Source organism: Capricornis sumatraensis, chromosome 20, assembly GCF_032405125.1.
Source record: "Capricornis sumatraensis isolate serow.1 chromosome 20, serow.2, whole genome shotgun sequence".
Taxonomy (NCBI): Eukaryota; Metazoa; Chordata; class Mammalia; order Artiodactyla; family Bovidae; genus Capricornis; species Capricornis sumatraensis.
Window position 1 is genome coordinate 58,984,095 of NC_091088.1, and position 22,175 is coordinate 59,006,269.

Sequence of the window (22,175 nt, forward strand, 5' to 3'; positions counted from 1 at the left end):
TCCAGTACTCTTGCCTGGAAAATCCCATGGATGGAGAAGCCTGGTAGGCTGCAGTCCATGGGGTCGCTGAGGGTCGGACACGACTGAGCGACTTCACTTTGACTTTTCACTTTTGTGCATTGGAGAAGGAAATGGCAACCCACTTTAGTGTTCTTGCCTGGAGAATCCCAGGGATGGGGGAGCCTGGTGGGCTGCCGTCTATGGGGTCACACAGAGTCGGACACGACTGAAGTGACTTAGCAGCAGCAGCGAATAAAGAATCTGCCTGCCAAGTAGTACGCTTAGGTTCAGTCCCTGAGTCTGGAAGATCCCCTGGAGGAGGGCATGGCAACCCACTTCAGTGTTCTTGCCTGGAAAATGCCATGGACAGAGGAGCCTGGCAGGCTGCAGTCCGTGGGGGGTCTCAACAGTGTCGGACACGACTTGGCGACTAAGCAACAACACTGTAACTGTGAACACTGTAATTTTTCTGAGTCGCAGGAAAACTCTCAGAAAATCATTGAACCTGTGAAGAAGAGCAAGGAACTCAGCAGAGAGCTCAAATTATTAGTCTAATATCTAACAGTTAGGAAGCCTCACTGCTAGCTGTATCACTGAGGGCCTGACAGAAAAACCCAAACTGAGTCACTGAGGAGCGTTTCATTAATTGTTAATAAAGGTGTTCAAAACAAAACAAAAGGGGTTGGCTAAAGGCAGGAGGTTGAAGAAACCGGCAAGGAAATGTGAAGCACTATTCCCAGGCTTGGAGGGGAAGGGGGGGGGGGAAGTCAAGACATTTCTAGAAACTTCTGGATATTGCAGGAACAAAAAAATGTAGCTGAGACGGCTCTCAACAAGAACTGTGGCTTTTGTTAGGGAAACTCAGGGGGCTTGAAGGCGCTCTCTCCTCTCGCCTTACGCTTTCTGATGTCTCCTAGGGGTTCTGTTGGCTGAACCCAACAGGAAGGAGGAGAATAAGAGGGGTAGTTGGCACAGCCACTTAAGTCAGCGCCTCCAACCCCCATCCTGGAGGCCCACATTTTGAGTAGAGAAGGGTTGAAAGACTGGGTCAGGAGGGGCAATCGGAGAACATTTAAATCCCTGGGTCGGTCAATATCCAGCCGCTCCCCAGGCCCAGTTGCTTGGCTCACGGGCTCGGAGGCAATCACCGGTTGCCACGGAGACCGCGGGCAGATGGCGGGAGCAAGTGCGCAAGCGCGCATTGAGATGCCTGCCTCGGCTCCGCGCGGTTGCTGGGACCTAGCCGAGGCGCCTGGAGTCCTAGCGGGGGCGGACACTGGCGTCCCGGGCCATTCGTCCAGAGCATCCGTGCTGGAGCGGCCCGAGCTGGCACCTGGCCAGCCCGGAGGCTCCTCCTTGGCTCGTCTGGGCGTTCAGAGGTGGGGCTGCCGTATCCCTGCCGGGCGGGCCCGGTGGGAGGGGCTGAGCGCGGTTTTCGGCAGATTTCAGGACACGTGTGAGCACCCGGGGCCCGGTTTGGGGAGGAAGGCCCTGGGAAAGCGCGAGGCTTCTTGCAGGCCCACCTTGGAGGGGGCAGCTGAGATCTCTGAACCTGGCCGTGTTTATCGGCTCTCTGACCGCCCTCTCCTGTCACCTCTCAGGATTGCTGCTTAGGGACCGCTGCAGGAGCGGTCCGCCTCGTAGACGCTTCAGCACACCTGGGAATTGAGCCCCGCGGTGTCCACGACCATGGCGGCGAACCTTTTGGAGGACTGGTGCCGGGGGATGGAAGCGGACATCCACAGGTCCCTGTTGGTCACGGGCATCCCAGAGGACTGTGGCCAAGCGGAAATCGAGGAGACCTTGAATGGGGTCCTCTCCCCGCTGGGCCCGTACTCGGTACTCAACAAGATTTTTTTGAGGGAAGAAAATACCAAAGCTGCCCTCGTTGAGGTTGGGGAGGGTGTGAATCTGAGGGCCATACCCCGGGAGTTCCCAGGAAGGGGGGGCATCTGGAGAGTGGTCTGTAGGGATCCCACCCAGGATGCTGAGTTCTTAAAAAACCTGAATGAATTCCTGTACACGGAGGAGCCCACCTTGGAGGATGTGGTGCGCCAGCTTGAACTCAGCAGGGCCTCACCACCCCAGAACCAGAATCGGTCCCCCGAGAACTGGGCAGAAGCTTTGGGGGTACTTCTGGGGGCTGTGGTGCAAATCATTTACTATATGGATGCCGAAATACGCAGCCAGGAGGAAGCTAGGGCGCAAGAGCTTGCCAAGCCCCAAGTGGTAGCATCCTTGGCTTCAGCAGCACGGGGGAAGGTCAAGAAGGAGCCAGGGAGGGCCGCAGAGAGGGGCAGGGGCTCTGCCTTGAAGATGGAGAACCCGGATGGCTGGAATGACGTGGCAGATGGGGGTGATGGTCCTAAACCTTTGGTTCGAAAGGCTGGAGCTCTGATTCACTCCAGAAGGAAGAAGCAGAAAAAAACTCCCAAGCAGGAACCAGTGCCCTGGAAGAAATCCCAAGGCAGCCATTCCCACAGCTTGGCCTCCCTGAAGCATCCTGCAGCTGATGGTGGTAAAAATAGGGAGATGTTAGAACGTGTCAGGAGCAACAAAGAGCCATGTGTGAAGCAGGAGGGGTCGGCTTTGAAGAAGCCCCCAGTAAAATGTGCCTGGAAGTTTCCCAGCAACCCCCCTCGTGTAGCTGCAAGCCAGGGAGTTGCCTCTGAGTCAGACCAAGATGGTGTTCTGGAGGGCCCCCCAAAGAAGAACGCCATGGGCTGGGCCTTGGCAAAGAGCCCTGCCCACATGAGGAAGAAAAAGAAGGTGAGCTTGGGCCCTGTCTCTTATGTCCTTGTCGATTCAGAAGACCCCAGGAAGAAGCCAGCGGCTTCAAAGAAAGGGCCAGGCCTCGGCCGGGATGCACCGGACCAGAAGGCCCCCGGGGACCCTCAGCCCCAGGAGTCACCACCCTCAGCCTCACAGGGTCCAGAGGCCAAGCCACAAGGCCCTCCTCATGCCCCCAGTGGTGAGCATGGCATCAGAAGTCATTTGGGGTGTGTCAACAAGTGGAGGGAGGGGGAGGAGCAGCAGAGGAAGGCGGGGGCACAGGAACCCAAGGGGGCAGAGGGGCAGATGGTGGGTGAGGGCCCCAGTGCAGTGGAGGAAGCAGGTGAGCCACCAGCTGAGGCCTCGGAGGCCGAGAGCCCTGACCCCCCGTCCTAGGAGCTCCTGAAGGCCGACACCTCGGGACCCCTATGGAGACAGGAGGTCGGAGCAAACCCACTCAGCCATCCCTTGTAGATAAGTGTGTCTCCGTGGCATTCTCCAGTCATCTCTCCCTTCGTCTGACCCGTCTCCCTCCATAAGGATGGCAGTGTTTGGGGTCATGTTGTTTGACAGAGTAGGAGGCCTTGAGGCTGGAGTTTCTGGAGGCCTGGTTGGGAGATCAACATGTTCAAAGACTTAGAAAGTCTCAGGAAGTGAAAAATCTTTCCTAACACACCCTGCTTCTCCCCTTGAGCTGTTCTGACTTATCCACAGAACATAGTGGGGCCCATCTGCACCTGAGCAGTTGAAAGAAGACCAAGAAAGAGGCTCGAAGTCAGGAATAAAGTTGCACTTGTTGACCTTGGACTGTTTTAGGAACTCACTTTGTAGAGATCCGACTCTCAGAGGTAAATGGTGTGTAAGGTCTTAGGTGGAAGGAGTTGGGGGGGAGGCATAGCCCTGTGCTTTTTTTCCTCGGCTGCGCCTGCTTTTTCACCTCCTCCTAGACACAGCCGCAGAGGATGGAGAGTCACGAAGTAGATTGGAAAGTTCTAGAACATTCACTTGACTGACAGGCGGGTTCACTGTTACGGTCGCCTATGTTTGGCCTTTCTCCCCCTTTCCCTGCTTCCTTTTCTGGAGGGTGAGCCAAGCTCTCTCTTCAGGGCCTGGCGAGGTAAAGAGGTAGGCAGCCCTTTGCTCCCTTATATCCTCTCTCTGCTTAACCCCTGGGTAGGTTAAGTCAGGATCGTCCCTGCAGACCTCACTTCCTCACTCCTACTAGTTTTCAGTGTCCATCCTCCAGTTCTCTAACCAGAAGGTGGTAAGGTCCCTACCCACTTACGCCTTGAAGTGTTTGGTTTAAGGTTCTGTTACTAAAGCTGGTACTTGGATTCCCATTTGGGTGAAACCCTTGCAGGAAACCTGTAGCCAAAAAAGAATGATGGGGAGGGACGGACTCTGCCATTCCTGGGTCCCCTGGCTCTACTTCCATCCCATGCCCCCGCAGACTCTCTTTGAGGCTGAAGACCAAATCTCCCATCATAGGAAAATATTCTTTTAAAATTGGCTGATCGTTGGTGCCCTCTGAATAGACCAGAATGCCTTGTCTCCTATGTGTGCAGGAGGAGAGGGAGGGCCAGGTTACTCGAGCTCAATGATTTCCAGACAGTATCCTGGGGAAGCCCACAGTGCGCTCAAAGAAGTAATCCAAGTCTACTTTTTCACATATTTATTTTTAAAAAGTGACTATTTGAATGTATGATAAGCCAAACAAGTCACACCAGAGACTATCAAAATGTTACCTTGTGTTCATCAGTGTTTCGGTACAGGTATCCATTTTGTTGATTTCACCGTCTATTTGCATATAATCTAATTTTCTTGTAAATGCAGCTGATAGGAAAGGTTCCAAGTGGGGGAAGTTGGTCCTGCAAATGCCCTGTCATCAAACAAACACACTGACAGAAGTTTCCCTTGGTAATCCACATGTTACTGTCCGACTGTGATGCTGCGTTGTTTGATGGCAAAACGTATCAACACGGCGCACAGTAATTCACATTCCGTTTTGTGGTCTATCTCGTGACTTAACGTTTTTGTGATAAAGGATGTGAACAGTTGTTAGGTGTTGTTAGTGATTGAGCGGCTTTCTCGTGACAATTCATTTCAAAATTCTGGATGAGCCTGAGGATGCAGGAAAAAAGGAAACGGTTTCCGTTTGCAGCTCTTCGTCTGTGTGTATCACGGTTATCCTTGGGTCGAAGCAAAACAAAACGTGGGAGTGAACTGGCCTTTCAAGCCTGTGGCTCTCCAGCTCCTGGTTTCAAAATCAGGTCCATTAGGGAGGGCTTCATTGTGTTAACAAATTGATACCATGATTAGTAAATGTAAATGTACATGTTATCAAATAAAGTTTAGCAAACTAAGTGATTGTTGAGTCTCTTATAGATGCCAGCGGCATGAACTGTTAAATTTGAGGAAAGGGTTCCCCCCACCCTGAACGATACACACTGTCCTGGACTCCCAGCCTGGGGCGTGTGCATGCTAAGTTGCTCCAGTCGTATTTGACTGTTTGCAACCCTATGGACTGTAGCCCTCCAAACTCCTCTGTCCACGGGATTCTCCAGGTAAGATACTAGAGTGGGTTGCCATGCCCTCCTCCAGGGGGTCTTCCCAACCCATGGACTGAACCCTCATCTCTTACAGCTCCTGCATTGCAGGCCAGTTCTTTACCACTAGCGCTGCCTGGGGAGCCCCAGCGTGAGCTCTGGTCAAACCTGGGTTCAAGCTGGAAGAATCATCAATTTTCCATGAGACAAAGTCATCAAGATATCTGTCCCCAGACATATAGCCTCTGGAGAGAGCTGCAGGTGGCTGTATGACCTGCTACCAATGTGAAAACTGCCCCCCACCCTAGATCCTGGGGTTTCTAGAAGTTTCTAGAACAAGTTACTGGTGGTGTGGATTACCTGAAAGGGCGAGTTTACTTTTAAAAGCAGCTAGAAGATGAAAACCCTCTCTTCCCCTCAGACAGAAATTGAGGGTTTTTTTCAGTTAAATTTCCTTCTGCCCAAGCCCCTCCCCTGTTAGGGACCCCTGAACCATGGTGACCACTGTACCAGAGTTACGTGATGCCCTGGAGACCAAAGGGAAACTGGACTCTGAGGACAGGGGAGCTAATTCCACCCTGGTGTGTGAGCACACAAAGACCCCGGTCAGAGGTTAATTTACTGGATCCTCACCTCCGCCCCTCTAGGGGGAAAGCCGGATTTGGCCGAGATGTTTAAGTACCTCCCCGGAGCAGTCACTCCCTCCAGTTAGACCCAATCCACCAGGAAAGATTGGTAGTGGGGGGAACGTGACCCGAGGTGGGGGAAGGTCCAGGGATGGGGCTCCGTGGGGTACAGGGGAAGTCTCCAAGGAAGCCTCTCAGACTGCCTCTTGCATGTCTCAGAACTGTCTCTGTTCTGTCTGTGGTGTACCCTGGAGCAAGGCCTGGCCAGAGGTGCTCCAGGGCAAGGGGGTGGGGGTGGGGCGATGCTGGGAGGAGCGGCCTGCATACAGCCAGGAGGGACAGAAGGTACAGTTTGGTCATCCACTCATGACTCTGTTTAGCCAAAATGTATTGGTCATCAGAGGGCTTCCCTGGTGGCTCAGAGGTTAAAGCGTCTGCCTCCAATGTAGGAGACCCTGGTTCGATCCCTGGGTCGGGAAGATCCCTTGGAGAAGGAAATGGCAATCCACTCCAGTATTCTTGCCTGGAGAATCCCATGGACAGAGAAGCCTAGTAGGTTACAGTCCATGGGGTCGCAAAGAGTCGGACACGACTGAGCGACTTCACCTTCAACCTTGAGACAGCCAGGAACAAGACAGACCCCACGGACTGCAGCACACCAAGCTTTCCTGTCCTTCACTATCTCCCAGAATTTGCTTAAACTCATGTCCATTGAATCAGTGATGCCATCCAACCATCTCATCCTCTGTTGCCCCCTTCTTCTTCTGCCTTCAATCTTTCCCAGCATCAGGGTCTTTTCCAATGAATTGGCTCTTTGCATGAGGTGACTAAAGTATTGGAGCTTCAGCTTCAGCATCAGTCCTTCTAATGAATATTTAGGACTGATTTCCTTTAGGATGGACTGGTTTGATCTCTTTAGTGTCCAAGGGACTCTCAAGAGTCTCCTCCTGCACCACAGTTCAAAACCATCAGTTCTTCAGCACTCAGCCTTCGTTATGGTCCAATTCTCAAATCCGTTCGTGACTACTGAAAAACTGAAACTAACACAATATTATAAATCAATTATGCTCTTTAATTTAAAAAAAAAGAAAGAAAGAAATAGACCAACAAAACAGTGGGACAGAATAATGAGTCCAGAAGTAGAAATTTATTTTGAGTTAGCAGGGGAGAAAGAGGATTTTCTAAGCATAGCTAGTGTTAGGAAAACTGGACGGCCATTTGGAATAAAGGACTGAAGTTCTTTGCTAAAGCAGGGTTCTCTACTTCCTGCTTTGTATGCCATTACCTTTCAGAAGGATCATAGTAGTACATTTAAAAAGAAATCAATAAGTGTTTCGATAAAAAGAGAAGTAATTGTTCTTTAGTCGCTCAGTTGTGTCTGACTCTTTTGCACAACCCCTTGAACTGTAGTCTGCCAGGCTCCTCTATCCGTGGGATTTCCCAGGCAAGAATACTGGAGTGGGTTGCCATTTCCTTCTCTAGGGGATCTTCCCGACCCAGGGGTTAAACCTACAGCTCCTGCATCGTAAGTGGATTCTTTACCGTTGAGCCACCAGGGAAGCCACAATATCTTATTTAAGCCTAATAATAATAATAACGGGGAGGGAGGTGCTTCTATGCTGCTCCCCAGTTTTATAGACAAGGAAACATCATCTAGAGGTCAATAACCAGGCTAAGTTCACTCCACCGGCAAATGACACAGCCCGGGTTTGGAGCCCGGGCTTCCAAGATAGGCTGTTATCCAAGATACCACCCTGCTTCCCTACCTCTTCCATGCATGATTAAAATAAGTGCAAAGCCAAACAGTCATGCGATCTCATCATTCACATGACAACTGGGCAATAATGCAAAAGTTTAGGGGTGCCCAGTGCTGGAGAGAGTTTGGGGGAGCAGGCTACCGGCTATTCCTTGTTTGTTTGTTTTTAAGAAAATGACACGATGCATTCAAAGTGCTGAAAGGAAAAAACCTGCAACTTAGCAGACTCTACCCAAATGTTCTTAATAGGCATGGAAATCGGTACATCCTCCTGAGAGTGACATGGTTCTGGCCATCAGAGTTTAAAACACGCTCATCAAACTGTGCTGAGGGATGCCAGGACTGCTGATTATAGCGCTTTTGTAAAAGGGAGGCGGAAACTGGAAATAGTCTTCCAAAGATTTATGTGACACCATAGAAAAGAACACTGTGCGGTTGTCAGGATAAAATGGATCTCTGAGCGCTGATTGTCAGGCCATATTTTTAAAACCTTTTTCTTGAAAGGTAGGTGTATCATACGTGTTCAGCTGGATTCATTCTCACAAATGGAATCCACCTGTGCAGCCTCCTAAATGCCTAAGCCTCCCCCTCCCATCAAACTCTGTTCTGCACCCTGCCCATCCCCCACCCATCCCCTTCCCCATCCACCTTGCGGAGTAAGTTTCATCCAAGCCATATTATGCAGTGAACAAACCGTGCTACCAAAAAAAAAAAAAAAAAGATGCCTTAGGATCTCTTTTGTTGAATATTTTATAAGAAGAAATAAACATATGTTGTTATGTTAACAAATGCATACAAATATATTTGTTTCAGGAAGGTACAGGTACATACATTTATTTTATAGTGACTGCCCTTAGAATGGGAATGGGTTTTCCCCAGTGCCTCAGCTGGTAATGAAGCCACCAGCAATGTAAGAGACACAGGAGACGTAGGTTCAACTTCTGGGTAGAGAAGATCCCCTGGAGGAGGAAACGGCAACCCACTCCACTATTCTTTCCTGGAAAATTCCATGGGCAGAGGAGCCTGGTGGACTATAGTCCGTAGGATTGAAAAAGTCGGACATGACTGAGTGACTAAGCTTGCATGCTCACCCTTAGAGCTTGGGACTGGGTGGAGGCCAGCTGGAGGCCAGGTGAAGGGTGTAAGGGGGGGCTTCTCAGCTGTCCATACTTTGTTTTGACTGCCTCTTCTTTGTCGGTTTCTAACCATGCACTCATATTGGGTGTTTTGTCTGTTTGGCTGCACCTGCAGCTGGAGGGATCTTAGATCCCCAACCAGGGATCAAACCCGTGCCACCTGCAGTATAAGCAGGAGTCCTAACCACTAGGCTACTGGAGAAGTCCCATATTGGGTGTTTTTTTAAGTAGTCAATATTCAGTCATAAAATGGTGTGAAGTGCTGACATACACTACATGGTGCTGAACCTCAATGCAGGAGACCTCGGTTCAATTCCTGGGTCGGGAAGATCCCCTGGAGAAGGGAAAGTAAGAGAAGCCAGGCACAAAAGGCCACATATTGTGTGATTCTATTTATATGAAATGTCCAGAACTGGGAAATCTGTGGAGACAGAAATTAGATAATGGTCGTCAGGGCTGCAGGGAGGGTAAACGGGCTCCCCTAAGACTGTCACACTTCTACTGCTTAATGAGTTCAGGGTTTCCTTTTGGGGTGATGAAAATATTCTGGGTCTAGATAGAGGTGGTGGTTGCCCCAAACTGTGATTGCTGCTGCTGCTAAGTTGCTTCAGTCGTGTCCGACTCTTAGCGACCCCATGGACTGCAGCCCACCAGGTTCCTCTGTCCATGGGATTTTCCAGGCAAGAGTACTGGAGTGAGTTGCCATTGCCTTCTCCGAACTGATTACTAAATGCCAATGAACTGGACACTTTAAAATGGTTAATTTTATGTCATGTGAATTTCAATGCTATTTTTAAAAACTGTAGTAAAAAAGTCTGGATCATGGACCTTTTCAGGGGGAGGTGGCACTGTAGAGATCCTCCTTTACACTTTTCCCTATATTAGCAAATCCACAAGGGACTTCTTTGGCAGTCCAGTGGTTAAGACTCTGCCCTTCCAAAGCAGAGGGCACGGGTTCCCTCCCTGGTCAGGGGAATAAGATCCCATATGCCTCGGGGTGAAGCCCCTCACCCCCTAAAAAAAGCCACGGAGCCAAATGTCCTCATTGGCTGCAGACGCCACATCATCTCTGGCTGCCAAGTAAATGAGCCACGCTGCAGATCTTGGAAGAAAGCTTTTGCTATCTTCTTTCGATGTGTATTTGAGTCTCTTTTTCATCAATGTGTTTTCAGTTGGAAAGTTTTGAAGCTTCCCAAGGGTCAGTTTTTAAAATTCCAGCCTGGGCTCTTCTATTCTTGCAAAACTGGAAAAGCCAAAGGGTTTGCAGAGAGTACAAGTCTGGTCACGCTCAAGTAAAGTAAAGCCGTGGGGCCCCCACCTCAGTGGGAACATTGGTCAATGTGTAGCTAATGTCAGCAATTAAGGCCCACTCTCACGCTCCAGGCTTGTTCTGGGTGTTTCCCCTGTGACTTTCACACTTGATAAGAAATGGGAGTACTTACAGAACGTTCAAGGGCAAATCTCTGAAGCAAAACTTTCCCTCCCACTCTTTTTCCATGATTCCGTACGCCCTTAACTGAAGCATTTCCTGTGAGGGCAGGCTGGCTGTTTTTAAAACCGTCAACATGTAGAAATAGGGAGGGAAACATCCAAAATAAACATGCAGAAAACAGAGAGATAGGTCAGTCGTGCAAGAGGCCTGGCTGCAGGACTATTTATCTGATGAATATTAAACTGTGTGATGAGCCTGCGATAATAACAATAGTTCAGTACAGACTGAAGAAACAGAGCGACCAAAATCTGCAAAGAGGGCAGTATAGGTGGAGTCTCAAACTGGCCTGGGAAAGAGGAATTATGCAAAAGTAGTCTTGGGACAATAGGTAACTGGGGAAAAACCAGCTCACTCCTGATATCAAAATAAATTCCAGACGGATCAAATGTAGAAAATAAAATTGCAAAAGTTGCAGAGGGAAAGTTGGGTGGATCATTGATCATCTCGAAGGGGAGGAAGTTTTCCTTTTTTTAAATTGTTTTCTTTTAATCTTTTAAATGAAGTACAGTTGACTTACAATGTTGTGTTAATTTCTGCTGTACAGTAAAGCCATTCAGATGTATATATTCTTTTTTAGTGTTCTTTTCCATCGTGGTTTATCATAGGCTACTGAATATAGTTCTCTGTGCTATACAGTAGGACCTTGTTGTTTATCCAGCCCATAAATAATAGCTTCCATTTTCGAACCCCAACCTCCCACTCCATTCCTCCCCTAGGCCCCTCTTCCTTGGCAATAACAAGTCTGAGTCTGTTTCATAGACAGGTTAATTTGTCATATTGTAGATTCCACATATAAGTGATATCATATGGTATTTGTCTTTCTCTTCCCAACTTATTTCACTTAGTATGAGCATCTCTAGTTCCATCCATGTTGCTGCAGATGGCATTATTTCATCCTTTTTTATGGCTGAGTCATATTCCATTATGTATATCTTCTTGATCCAATCATCTGTCAATGGACATCTAGGTGGCTTCTGTGTCTTGGTTATTGGAAATAGTGCCTCTGTGAACACTGAGGGGCATATATCTTTTAGAATTAGAGTTTTCTCCAGATATATGCCCAGTAGTGGGATTGCTGGGATTGCTGGGTCTTATGGTAATTGTATTTTCAGTTTTCTGAGGAACTGCCATACTGCTCTCCACAATGGAGTTTACATTCCCACGAACCATGTAGGAGGGTTCCCTTTTATCCACATCATCTGGAGGGGAGGAAGATTGTCAAAGCTGAGTGGACTTGCAAAGTGCAAAGATCTTACTTAAATGTAGGCAACCCTGAGACCCAGCAAGGGGCTCCAGTCTCCTATAACCCAAAACCATCAAAGAAACCCTGCTTCTTCACCACTGTGACTAACAGAAAAGTTAAAAGTTTTTACCTGAGGGGAAAAAAAGTAACATGAAGTCAAAAGGTAGTGACAAATTGGGGACAAATAGGGATTTCGTGCCTCCCTTTTCGTGCTTATTAAATGATTAAGAGAAAGAAGAACAGTTGAGAAAAATAGGTAAGAACCTCAAATTGGAAGTTTATTGAAAAACAAACGTCCACAGTAAACGCATAAAAAGAGGCTCAACATCACACTTAAAGAAAGGGTGCGTGCTTGATCAGTCGGGTCGGACTCTTTGTGACCCCATGGACTGTAGCCCTCCAGGCTCCTCCGTCCATGGGGTTTCTCAGGCAAGAATACTGGAGTGGGCTGCCATTCCTTCCTCTAGGGGACCTTCCCGACCCAGGGGTGGAACCTGCGCCTCTTGAGTCTCCTGAAGTAGCAGGTGGATTGCTTACCACTGCGCCACCTGGGAAGCCCAGCTAAAGAAACAGTCATGAGATAAGAATGGACTGAGATAAGGATGACCTGAGAGATCAGTGGAGTAGAGCCGAGAGTCTAGAAAACAACCGGGACATTCCTTTGTCCACTGATCTGACTGACAAACGTTCAAAAGTTGCGTAATAGCCAGTGCTGGCCAGGGTGTGATGAAACAGTGTCACTCACCATTAGTGGGAGTGTGAACTGGTTTAAAGGCCATTTGGCAACAGCTGTCAAATGTTCAAAATGACTTTTGTTTGGGGTCCCAGGGAACCTGCTGCTAGCAGTTTTCTCCTGCAACGTAGTCGAAATGTATCCCGTGGTAACTCCTTCAGGGGGCTTCCCTGGTGGCTCAGACAGTAAAGAATCCACCTATAATGCAGGAGACCTTTTTTCAATCCCTGGGTCAGGAAGATCCCCTGGAGGAGGGCATGGAAACCCACTCCAGTATTCTTGCCTGGGGAATCCCATGGACAGAGGAGCCTGGCGGACTACAGTCCAAGGGGTCACAAAGAGTTGGACACAACTGAGCGACTAACATTTTCACTTCCTACAAACTTTTTAGCATCACACTGGGTCATTTTCTCACAGAGTTTCACCCTCCCTGAAACAGCCCGGAACTGAGGCTGGTTCATGCAGGTGAGGAAACTGCAGTGGGTATTAAGGAAGACCTGGTGGAAAGAAGGTTCCAGAACCTGTATATGAAGACACAACGGGGTGTAGACAACTGTGAGTTCCACCAGGGTCACACATTTGCCTACTGGAAAAGTCCTCGTCTTCATGTAGTAGACAATGGCGCTGACCTCGAACACACAGAATCCATCACACCCTCAAAGGGTGGAACCTTGTGGGCAGGAAGTTTATGGAGAAATTCGGGGATGTGGTTGGTTTGACCAAAATGGAAGTGGGGTGGTTCGGCGAGCACACAAAACTGAGCCCCACTGTACTGAGCAGTCAGTTTTCTAGAATACAGTACGTTCCCTATATACAAACCTTCAGGTTGCAAACTTTCAAAGACGTGTGTCCCGTGTGTCCCATCAACGTCAGATGTGCGTGAAATTGCGTCTCGCCCTCCGTCTCCTACTGCTGATGACCCTTCAGCTCTACCATCTCCCACCTCCCCGCCCTCCTCCCGTCAGTAACTTTTCTTGCTCGTTCACTCAAAGCTAGCACCTGCACGCCAGCTGCTGTACTCTACTATTGTACTTTTCAAGGTACTGTGCTGTAAGGTTAAAACTGTTTTCTTTCTTTTTGTGCTTTTTCAATGCCTCATTTGTGCAAAAGTATTATAAACCTATTACAGTACAGTACTATACAGTAGATTGTGTTAGTTGGGTACCTGGACTATCTTTGTTGGACATACAAACTCCATCTCAGAATGGAACTTGTTCATATGTAGGGGACTTACGGAGAAGGCAATGGCACCCCACTCTAGTATTCTTGCCTGGAAAATCCCATGGAGGAGCTCCCATGGAGGAGCCTGGTGGGCTGCAGTCCATGGGGTTGTGAAGAGTTGGACACAACTCAGCGATTTCACTTTCATGCATTGGAGAAGGAAATGGCAACCCACTCCAGTGTTTTTGCCTGAAGAATCCCGGGGAAGGGGGAGCCTGGTGGGCTGCCGTCTATGGGGTTGCACAGAGTTGGACACAACTGAAGCGACTTAGCAGCAGCAACAGCAGGGGAATTACTGTATGTGTCCGGAGTCCCGGCTGTCATGGTGATTCCTCAGAGAAAGGTAACACTGTACTTAAAAAAAAAAGTGAAATTACCCCCAAACCACATTTACAGATATTGCTAAGTTAACCAGATTTTTCGGCTGTCATTGGCAGCATTTCCTACCATTTTATGGACAAATATTTGCACTTCTTATAAAGCCTCTTTGTCTTGGAAGGTGTATCCCTGTGAATGCTGGTTAGTTTTTAAACACTTTTGGTCTGGGCAGGTCCGTGCCTGCAAAACTCCACCAACTATTTCCACAAAGCACATGCCTTGTCACGCTCAACTCTATGACAAGTAAACCTCAGGCACGGCCGTCCTGGAGGAGGTTCCAATCTCTAAGTAATAATTCTATAACAGCCAGTGAATGTGTAACCACTGACTCGTGATTGTATGCTGTGGGGGACATAAGCTGGGTGCCTACCCGTGACTTTGACATTCAGGCTAAGCATTGTGAACAGCTGAGATTCTTATTGACTCTAAAATGAAAGTGCCCCACTGTTCACCTCCTGAAAATTGACATATGCTTGCTAGATAAAGTGTTGAAAATTGTTACCATACGAGAGTAACAAATAAGTTTTGAAGAAGCAAAGTGCATGGTGGAGGCAAGATTAAGCCCTATCAGATAAGAAAATGCGTCATCAATAGGTAACCATCCTAACCACTTGGGGCCCACAAGTACCAGATTTTCAGTTTTGAAGAAGGCAGTGTCGCAATTCAGCAGGCAAGATAAGAATCACGTGTCCAAACCTTTCTTTGGAGACTGAAGGGATAAAAGCTAGATTTCTGTGTTCCTTTCACTGAAATCCAGATGGATCCAAAATTGAAAGGCAAACCACGAAGTAATCAAGCACTCCACACACACACACAAAAATGGTGAATCAAAGCCTGCACTTAAAAGAAAACAAAACCAAACAAAACATGTACTTAGAAGTTGGCAGAATCTTTTTCTAAGCAGAAAAACAGAGCTCAGAAACTATGAGGGGCAAACTTGATACATTTGAATTTTAAAGCTTGGATAAGATCAAAGAATCAAAAAGTCTAAAAAGCTGACTGACAGACTGAATGGGTAGATTGGAAATCATTCCAGTGGTGTGTTTTTTCTTCCTTCCTCCATTTCCAAAACTTATTCATTGCTGTATTTTTTTTTTTTTTAACATTTTCATGGTTGTTAAATGAGCTGGTCTCAACTTGCTTTTCAACAATCTCCCAGCTCTGGTAACAATTTTCTTTGTTGTTGTTGTTAACAATTTTTAAACAGCTGTCAGTTCTAATCTCTGTTATACAGATCCAGAAGGATTCAAAGTGGTGTGGTGGGGAAATTTTTTTTTTAAATTTCTGATCAAATTGTGAAACTCTTGTCATTTCTAATACTGGTAACGCAGATCCAGAAGGAGTCAAAATGGTGCAGTGCGGTGAGTTTTTTCTTTTTTAGTTTCTGAGCAGAATTGTGAAACTCGTCATTTCTTACCACAAATGAGAAACTCACAAGCGAAATACTCTGAACTTGCCAACCTGAAGCCATCTAGAATAGAAAACCACTGTGCTCAAACTTGTTACCCAGGCATTTGTTACCAAGTTCTTAGGTCACAAGGCTGAATAAATCCTAAGCAGATGCTCTTGTCGGTTTTTGGAGCCTGAGGAATGTGAGAGGTGGCAGCTGCTGGATTAAACAATCTCACAGGCACGGGTGTGCCGGTACTGGGCTGTTCCGATATGGCTGAAAGTGTTTTATTCAGTGACAGACTTACAAGATCAGTCAGAGATGCAGAAAAAGCAAGGGGGTGGGGAAGAAAAGAAAATCACTGTGGCTGCTGCCAATAATATGGTCTTGGCTTCCAACACATTTTATTTTTAGGTTGTGGTGGTTTGGTTTTATTTAATAAGGAGCCATATAAAGAAGAAAATGAGAAATGACCCATTAACCCACTGCTGAAATAGCCCCTGTGGACATTTAAAAATAAGGTAAGCACAGTGTTAGACATTCAAGCAGTGCAAAATTGAAAATAGAAAGCACCCACCCCATCACCCTTCTCCTCTGCCTCCGCTGAAGCCAAAGACCATAACATGTTCTCATTTTTCCTTCAAAAAGAGAAGGAATGTTTATGAATATCCCAGCACATCTCTCTCTCTACGTGTGTGCCTTGTGTACTGGTGTGTATGTACATGTGTTTAAGTCCATACGTCGTATGTACATGTGTAAGTGTATGTATATTTGGGTGTGTATGTGTGTATAAATGCATATGTATTTATGAGTATTCGTATGTACATGGTTGGATAAGTACACGTGTATATGTGTGCATATGTGTGTTCAACTGTATGCATTTATGTTGGTGTGATACATGTGTGTGTTTGTGTATATGTGTGTGTGGTAACAGGAGAAGTAGCCAGACAACCATCTTCCTGTACGCTTAGGTATCACACAGGATCTGTTAAGAAATATTAGCAGTTCCACTCTCCAGATGGACGCAGGATCCATCTATTTTTTTTTTCACATTTACTTATTTGTTTGTTTATTTAGGCTGTGTTGAGTCTTTGTGACTCCAAGGCTCGAGAGCACACAGGCTCAGCAGTCGCAGCACGTGGACGCTCTAGCTGTGGCGCACGGGCTTAGGTGTCCTGGGGCTTTCCAGGTGGTGCTAGTGGTAAAGAACCCGCCTGCCAATGTAAGTGACATTAACATCCCTGCATCGGGAAGATCCCCTGGAGGAGGGCATGGCAACCCACTCCAGTATTCTTGCCTGGAGAATGCCGTGGACAGAGGAGCCTGGCGGGCTACCGTCCATGGGGTCACACAGAGCTGGACACGACTGAAGCGATTTAGCGCACATGCAGACGTAGACTCTTAGTTCCCTTACCAGGAAATGAACTCAAGTCCCCCACACTGGAAGGTGACTTCTTAACCACTGGACCATCAGGGAAGTCCCTTTAACTTTTTATTATTATAATTAGAGTAATACTGAGAGTACCAATAGTTTCATTGCATAAATGCCTGCTCATTGGCTCAATCATGTCCTATCTCTTGTGACTTCATGGACTGACTTCATGGACTGTAGCCCACCAGGCTCCTCTATCCATGGGATTTCCCAGGCAAGAATACTGGAGTGGGTTGCCATTACTTTCTCCCTAGGGGATCTTCCCGACCCAGGGATGGAACCCAAGACTCCCGAATTGTCAGGCAGATTCTTTTCTGCTGAGCCACCCGGGAATTAAATGGACATTAGTCCACTGCAAATAACAGAACCACAGTTCAAACTGGCTTACATAAAATAAAATTTTTGTACAAAGGGGCTTTTCAGTTTCCCTGATAGCTCAGTTGGTAAAGAATGCACCTGAAATGCAGGAGACCCTGGTTCAATTCCTGAATTGGGAAGATCTACTGGAGAAGGGATGGGCTACCCACTCCAGTATTCTTGGGCTTCCCTTGTGGCTCAGCTGGTAAAGAATCCACCTGCAACTCGGGAGACCTGGGTTAGGAAGATCCCCCTGGAGAACGGAAAGGCTACCCACTCCAGTATTCTGGCCTAGAGAATTGCATGGACTGTGTAGTCCATGGGGTCACGAAGAATTGGACACGACTGAGTGACTTTCACTACAAAGGGATTCTTTTGGCCAACAGAATTCAAGGACAGTCTGACTTCAGGCATGGCAGAGTCCAGGCACTGAGCGATGGTCTCTGTCTCTAGAGTGTTTGGGGCGTTGGCTGTGTTCACAGCACAGTTGCAGCAACTCTGGGCTTCTGTCCTCCCAGATTCATCCAGGGGCAAGAGGAAAGAGAGACCCCTCTCTGAGTCACTCTAGGAAAACCCCCAGGTTGAGCTGTGCATGACTCAGTGGGTTGTGTGCTGACCCTGGGACCAGATATAGAGTTCATGCTGTGGGAATAGCGGGGAGGAGATGGAGAGAGGCATGATTTCCTGAGCAACATGAAGGTAGTGGTTCTAAACGGGGTGCTAGCTAGACCAACATCCCATTTGACCGCATCATCATCGTTATTATACGACCTGTGATTGTGTTTTCTATTTTTGCTTTAGGGTTGTGCAGCATGACGTAGATTCCTAGCAGTTCTGCAAGCCCAATTCCTTCTTTTGCCGTGCACACCTCGGGAAGACACTTTCCTAGCCTCCTTTGCATTTAAGTGTGACCACATGACTGAGTTCTAAGCCACAGAACATGAATGGAAGGGAAGTTAAACCTCCTGCCCATGATTTTCTAAATCTGTTCCTCTTTCAAGCCAGCTGGGACAGAGATGACCCCCAGAACCTCAGAAGCCAAATGGTGAACATGGGGGAGCCAGAAGGTGGAAGGAACTCGGGTTCTTGGAGTTCCTTGAGAACCCCTTGAGGAAAATCATCTGCAATGAAGAACAACCGTGGCTTTACATGAGCAAGAATGAATTCCTAACATTGCTTGAGTCATTAGACATTTGGGGGTTGGTTTGTTTGTTACAGCAGCTAATGTTGCCCTGACTGACTGATACAACTGGAGAAATGAAGTTTATGGTTTCCCCAGGTGAAGTCTACCTCATAGAAAGATACATATTCCTTCCCCAGCTCTGGACCTACAAGTCACAGGTAGATTCTGGTGTAAAATTCAGAGAGTCTCTTTCCAGGGAAGACTGATAGCAAACATCTTCCCCTGTGTATTGACTGCACTGGGTTAAGAGGCTGTATTTATTAGGCTATTTTGTTTTCAGTCTAGAAGCTTAGGATTCTGGTTTTTAATTTTTAATTGGATGGTAATTGCTTTGCAGCGTTGTGTTGGTTTCTGCCATAACGAAGTGAATCAGCCGTGAGTATCGTATTTTCCCTCTTTCTTAAATCCCCTCCCACCCCAGGCTTCTGTTTTTAAAAAGCTGAATTGGCTCTTGGAAATACAATGTGGGCAGAGCAGGGTGGCTTTATTGTCTGTCTGCTGGCACTTTGAGGACGACTGGGCATGTACGTGTTTCTGTCTCTGACTCTTCCTGCGTGTCTCTGCCTGTTGGCTTTATCTTTTGAATCTGAGACCAATTTTTGTTTTTCAGGAGAAGCTCCTGGCACATTCTAAGTCCACATTCCCCACATTCTCTCTCTCTCTTTTTTTTTTCCCAAAGAAGAACTGAGGCTGTCTCTCTCTGGTCTTAAGGTCTGAGAGCCCACCCCCTCCTGTGCTTGTGTCCTAGCACCTCCAACAACCGTCTGGGTAATGCTGAGTTTCAGCCCACGGCTCTCTGGGCCAGTTTCTCTTCTGTAAAGAATGTGTGTGATGGCAAATACTAGGAAATGATGATATCAATAAACAGGTACTTATTTTTCTCACATAACACAAAATCTGGAAGAAGGTAGTTTCAGGCATTGCTCCAGTGACATCTGATGTCCCAGGTTCTTGGTCTTTCTGCCTCATAATCCCTCAGAGTGTTGACTTTCACGGTGATCACTGTTGCCTCATGACCACAGGATGGCTGCCACAACTCTGACCATCACATCTACAGTCAAGGTAGGAAGAGTCTTGTTATCAGGGACACAAAGGTTTACCAGAAGCTTCCCAGCTGACTTCTGCTTTCATCTCTTTGGCCATAATGGTGTCACATGACTGTGAGTAGAAGTCAAGAATGCTGGAAAAATGAGTCCCTAACTTTCAGCCTCAAAACCAGAAGTGGGTAGTGAAGAAGGGGGCAGGGAACAATTGTTGGGTTACCATAGTAACCGCTGGAGTCCAGTGTCATGACTGTGATGAATAAGGGAGTGTGAGAGAAGGAAACAAGAGGTCCTGGGAGGGGTAAGGATGATTCCACTCTCTGGGGACTAGGATTCACAGCCTGGGGGACAATCCATGGTAAGCTGTGACTCTGAAATCTGCTGTGACAAGGGAGAAATAACAGCAACAACAATAATATTGCAACAGTGATAATTAGAGTCTAACATATGTGCCAGGCACCTGCTCTACAAACACAGCCTCGTTTATTGCTCCAACAAACCCTATTATTATTCCTATGATTGTAGCTTGACTGGGATCACAATTATTCCTCGCGGTGTGTTCCCCACTCAGCAGCCGGAGGGAATCTTTAAAACTGAAGTCCGATTGTGTCTCTCTCTGTCTCACTCCCAATAAAAGCCAGAATCCTTGGGGCTTCCCTGGTGGTCCAGTGGTTAAGACTCTGCACTTCTAATGCAGGGGACGCAGGTTTGATCCCTGGTTGGGGAACTAAGATCCCACATGCCACGGCCAAAAGATTTTTTAAAAGCCAGAGACCTTGCCTTGGACCCAAAGCCTCCACCTGCCGTCTCTCTGGCCCTGTTTCCCCCTACTTGTCACTGCCAGCCACACTAGCCTTCTTGCTTTTTTCTCTTGAAAACTCCAGGCATGCTCCTGCCCCAGGGCCTTTGCACTTGTTAAAACCTTCTGCCAAGATTCTTTCCTGATTTCCACAAGACTTGCTCTCTCACCTCTTTTGGGTCTCTACTGAAATGTCCCTTCCTCTACAAAGTTTCCCTGACCCAGTGCCCCAGCTCTATCAGGCCCCCTTCTTGATTTGTTAGCTAACCGGCACTTACCACCATCTTATCGGCCATAGCGTTTATACATTTCTTTTGTTTTTTCTCCTTCTCCAAAATGGAGATGGTCCCTGATGGTCCAGTGGCTAAGATTCCATGCTCCCAATGCAGGGGGACCAGGGGTCCCAACTAAAAACCCTGCAACAGAGATCCTGTGTGTCGCAACTAAGACCCAATGCAGCTGAATAAACATATAAAGGCTTCCCTGGTGGCTCAGACGGTAAAGAACCCACCTGCAGTGCAGGGGGCCTGGGTTTGATCCCTGGGTCAGGAAGATCCCCTGGAAAAGGGAATGGCTACCCACTCCTGTATTCTTGCCTGGAGAATCCCATGGACAGGGGAGCCTGGTGGGCTATAGTCCATATGGTCGCCAAGAGTTCGACACAACTGAAGCACCTTAGCACATAGAACACACACATATACATAGACACACACACACACACACACACATATATATATTTATGGGACAGATTGAAGGCAAGAGGAAAGGGAAGGAGGTGGCAGAGAATGAGATGGTTAGGCAGCATCACCAATTCAATGGACATGAATTTGAGCAAACTCCAGGAGTCAGCAGAGGACAGAGGAGCCTGGCATCCTATAGTCTACGGGGTAGCAAAGAGTCAGACAGCGAGCAGCGACTGAACAACACCACCACCACAACAATAAATCACCACAAACTCAGCAGCTTAAAACAGCACACATTCATTGTCTTAAGCCCTGGAGGTGAGCAGTCTCTGCAGGTCAGCAGGGCCGTGTTCCTTATGGAGCTCCGGGCAGCAATCACTTTCCTGCCTTTTCTAGCGTACAGGGGCCGCCTGCACTCCTTGGCCCAGGGCCCTTTCTTGCATCACTTGGAACTTGGCTTCCCTCCTTCTCTGACTCTGACCCTCCTGCCTCGCTCTTTTCTTTACAAGGAATCTTCTCGATTCTGTTGGGTATCCACCTGGATAATCTAGGTTCCTCTCTCCATCTCAAGATCCTTAACTTGGTCACATCTGTGAAGTCCTTTGCCACAGGAAGTGACACGCTTGCAGGATCAGCATAGCAATTGGCGTTGGGGGACATTACTGGGCCCTCCACAGAGCCTCAGGTTACATCCAGAAACTTGGATGTAACTCGCAGCACTGACATTCAAACTCCCATCTGGCTGACTCCAGAGTCCCGGGCCTGTTTTAGTCGCCAGAACCGTGGGCGGGGACCTGCCACAGCCCCACCCCTGCTCCTGTCCCCACTGTCCCCCCACCCCCACCCCTACCCAGTCCCGTGGGTTCAAAGCAAAGCTTCCAAATTCTGGGCCCTGCGTTCCCTCCGTTCCCTCCATCCCCACAGCGCCCCACCCCCAGCCAGTGGGCTACCGCTCCTGGAGTGGAACTTGTTTCCTTTGGACCTTGGCCTGTGAACACCCTTCCAGGCCTTTCCCTCGCCCTCAGCCTGGGGACGTGCTTGTTCAGAGCTCAGCTCCAACAGCACCAGGTGGGCGGGTTGGACGGACCAATGGGCCAGACGGCGCCAGATTCCAGAGCGCATGGAGAATTTGCAGATGGGCTGGGGCCTGGGGAAGGGCCCCCTCCCGACCCTGCTGCTCGTCCAAATGCCATGGCCTGCCACGAGGCAGGGAGAACTCCCACAGCCAGCCTCCTCGATTTCACAGAAAGCCCGGGACCACAAACCTCAGACGCCTAACCCTCCTGTTTTTCTAGAAAATTTTCCTCTCCAAGACTGTGGCTGTGATTCTCCACTGTCCTTGAACCTCCAAGTGCCCCCACCGAGCTCAAATTCCCAGCTGCTGA

General features: G+C 48.1%; 1 protein-coding gene and 1 non-coding gene across 2 annotated transcripts; both read left to right on the forward strand.

The window, feature by feature from the left end:
* The first annotated feature begins 1,173 nt into the window (after nt 1–1,173).
* Nucleotides 1,174–3,168, forward strand: PNMA8A (PNMA family member 8A). The gene is made up of 2 exons (XM_068993098.1): nt 1,174–1,359; nt 1,645–3,168. The coding sequence occupies exons 1-2, from the start codon at nt 1,174–1,176 to the stop codon at nt 3,166–3,168; spliced, it is 1,710 nt and encodes a 569-aa protein (XP_068849199.1).
* Nucleotides 3,169–19,962: 16,794 nt separating this feature from the next.
* On the forward strand, nt 19,963–20,035 carry TRNAR-UCU (transfer RNA arginine (anticodon UCU)). The gene has a single exon. It is a non-coding gene; the product is annotated as a tRNA-Arg (tRNA).
* Nucleotides 20,036–22,175: the final 2,140 nt, after the last annotated feature.

Bases quoted from the DNA above. Each gene is read 5' to 3' on its own strand.
- PNMA8A (XM_068993098.1), top strand. From the start codon at position 1,174: ATGGCGGGAGCAAGTGCGCAAGCGCGCATTGAGATGCCTGCCTCGGCT. The intron at 1,360-1,644 runs GCTCGTCTGGGC...TCCGCCTCGTAG, and splicing joins AGCCCGGAGGCTCCTCCTTG to ACGCTTCAGCACACCTGGGA.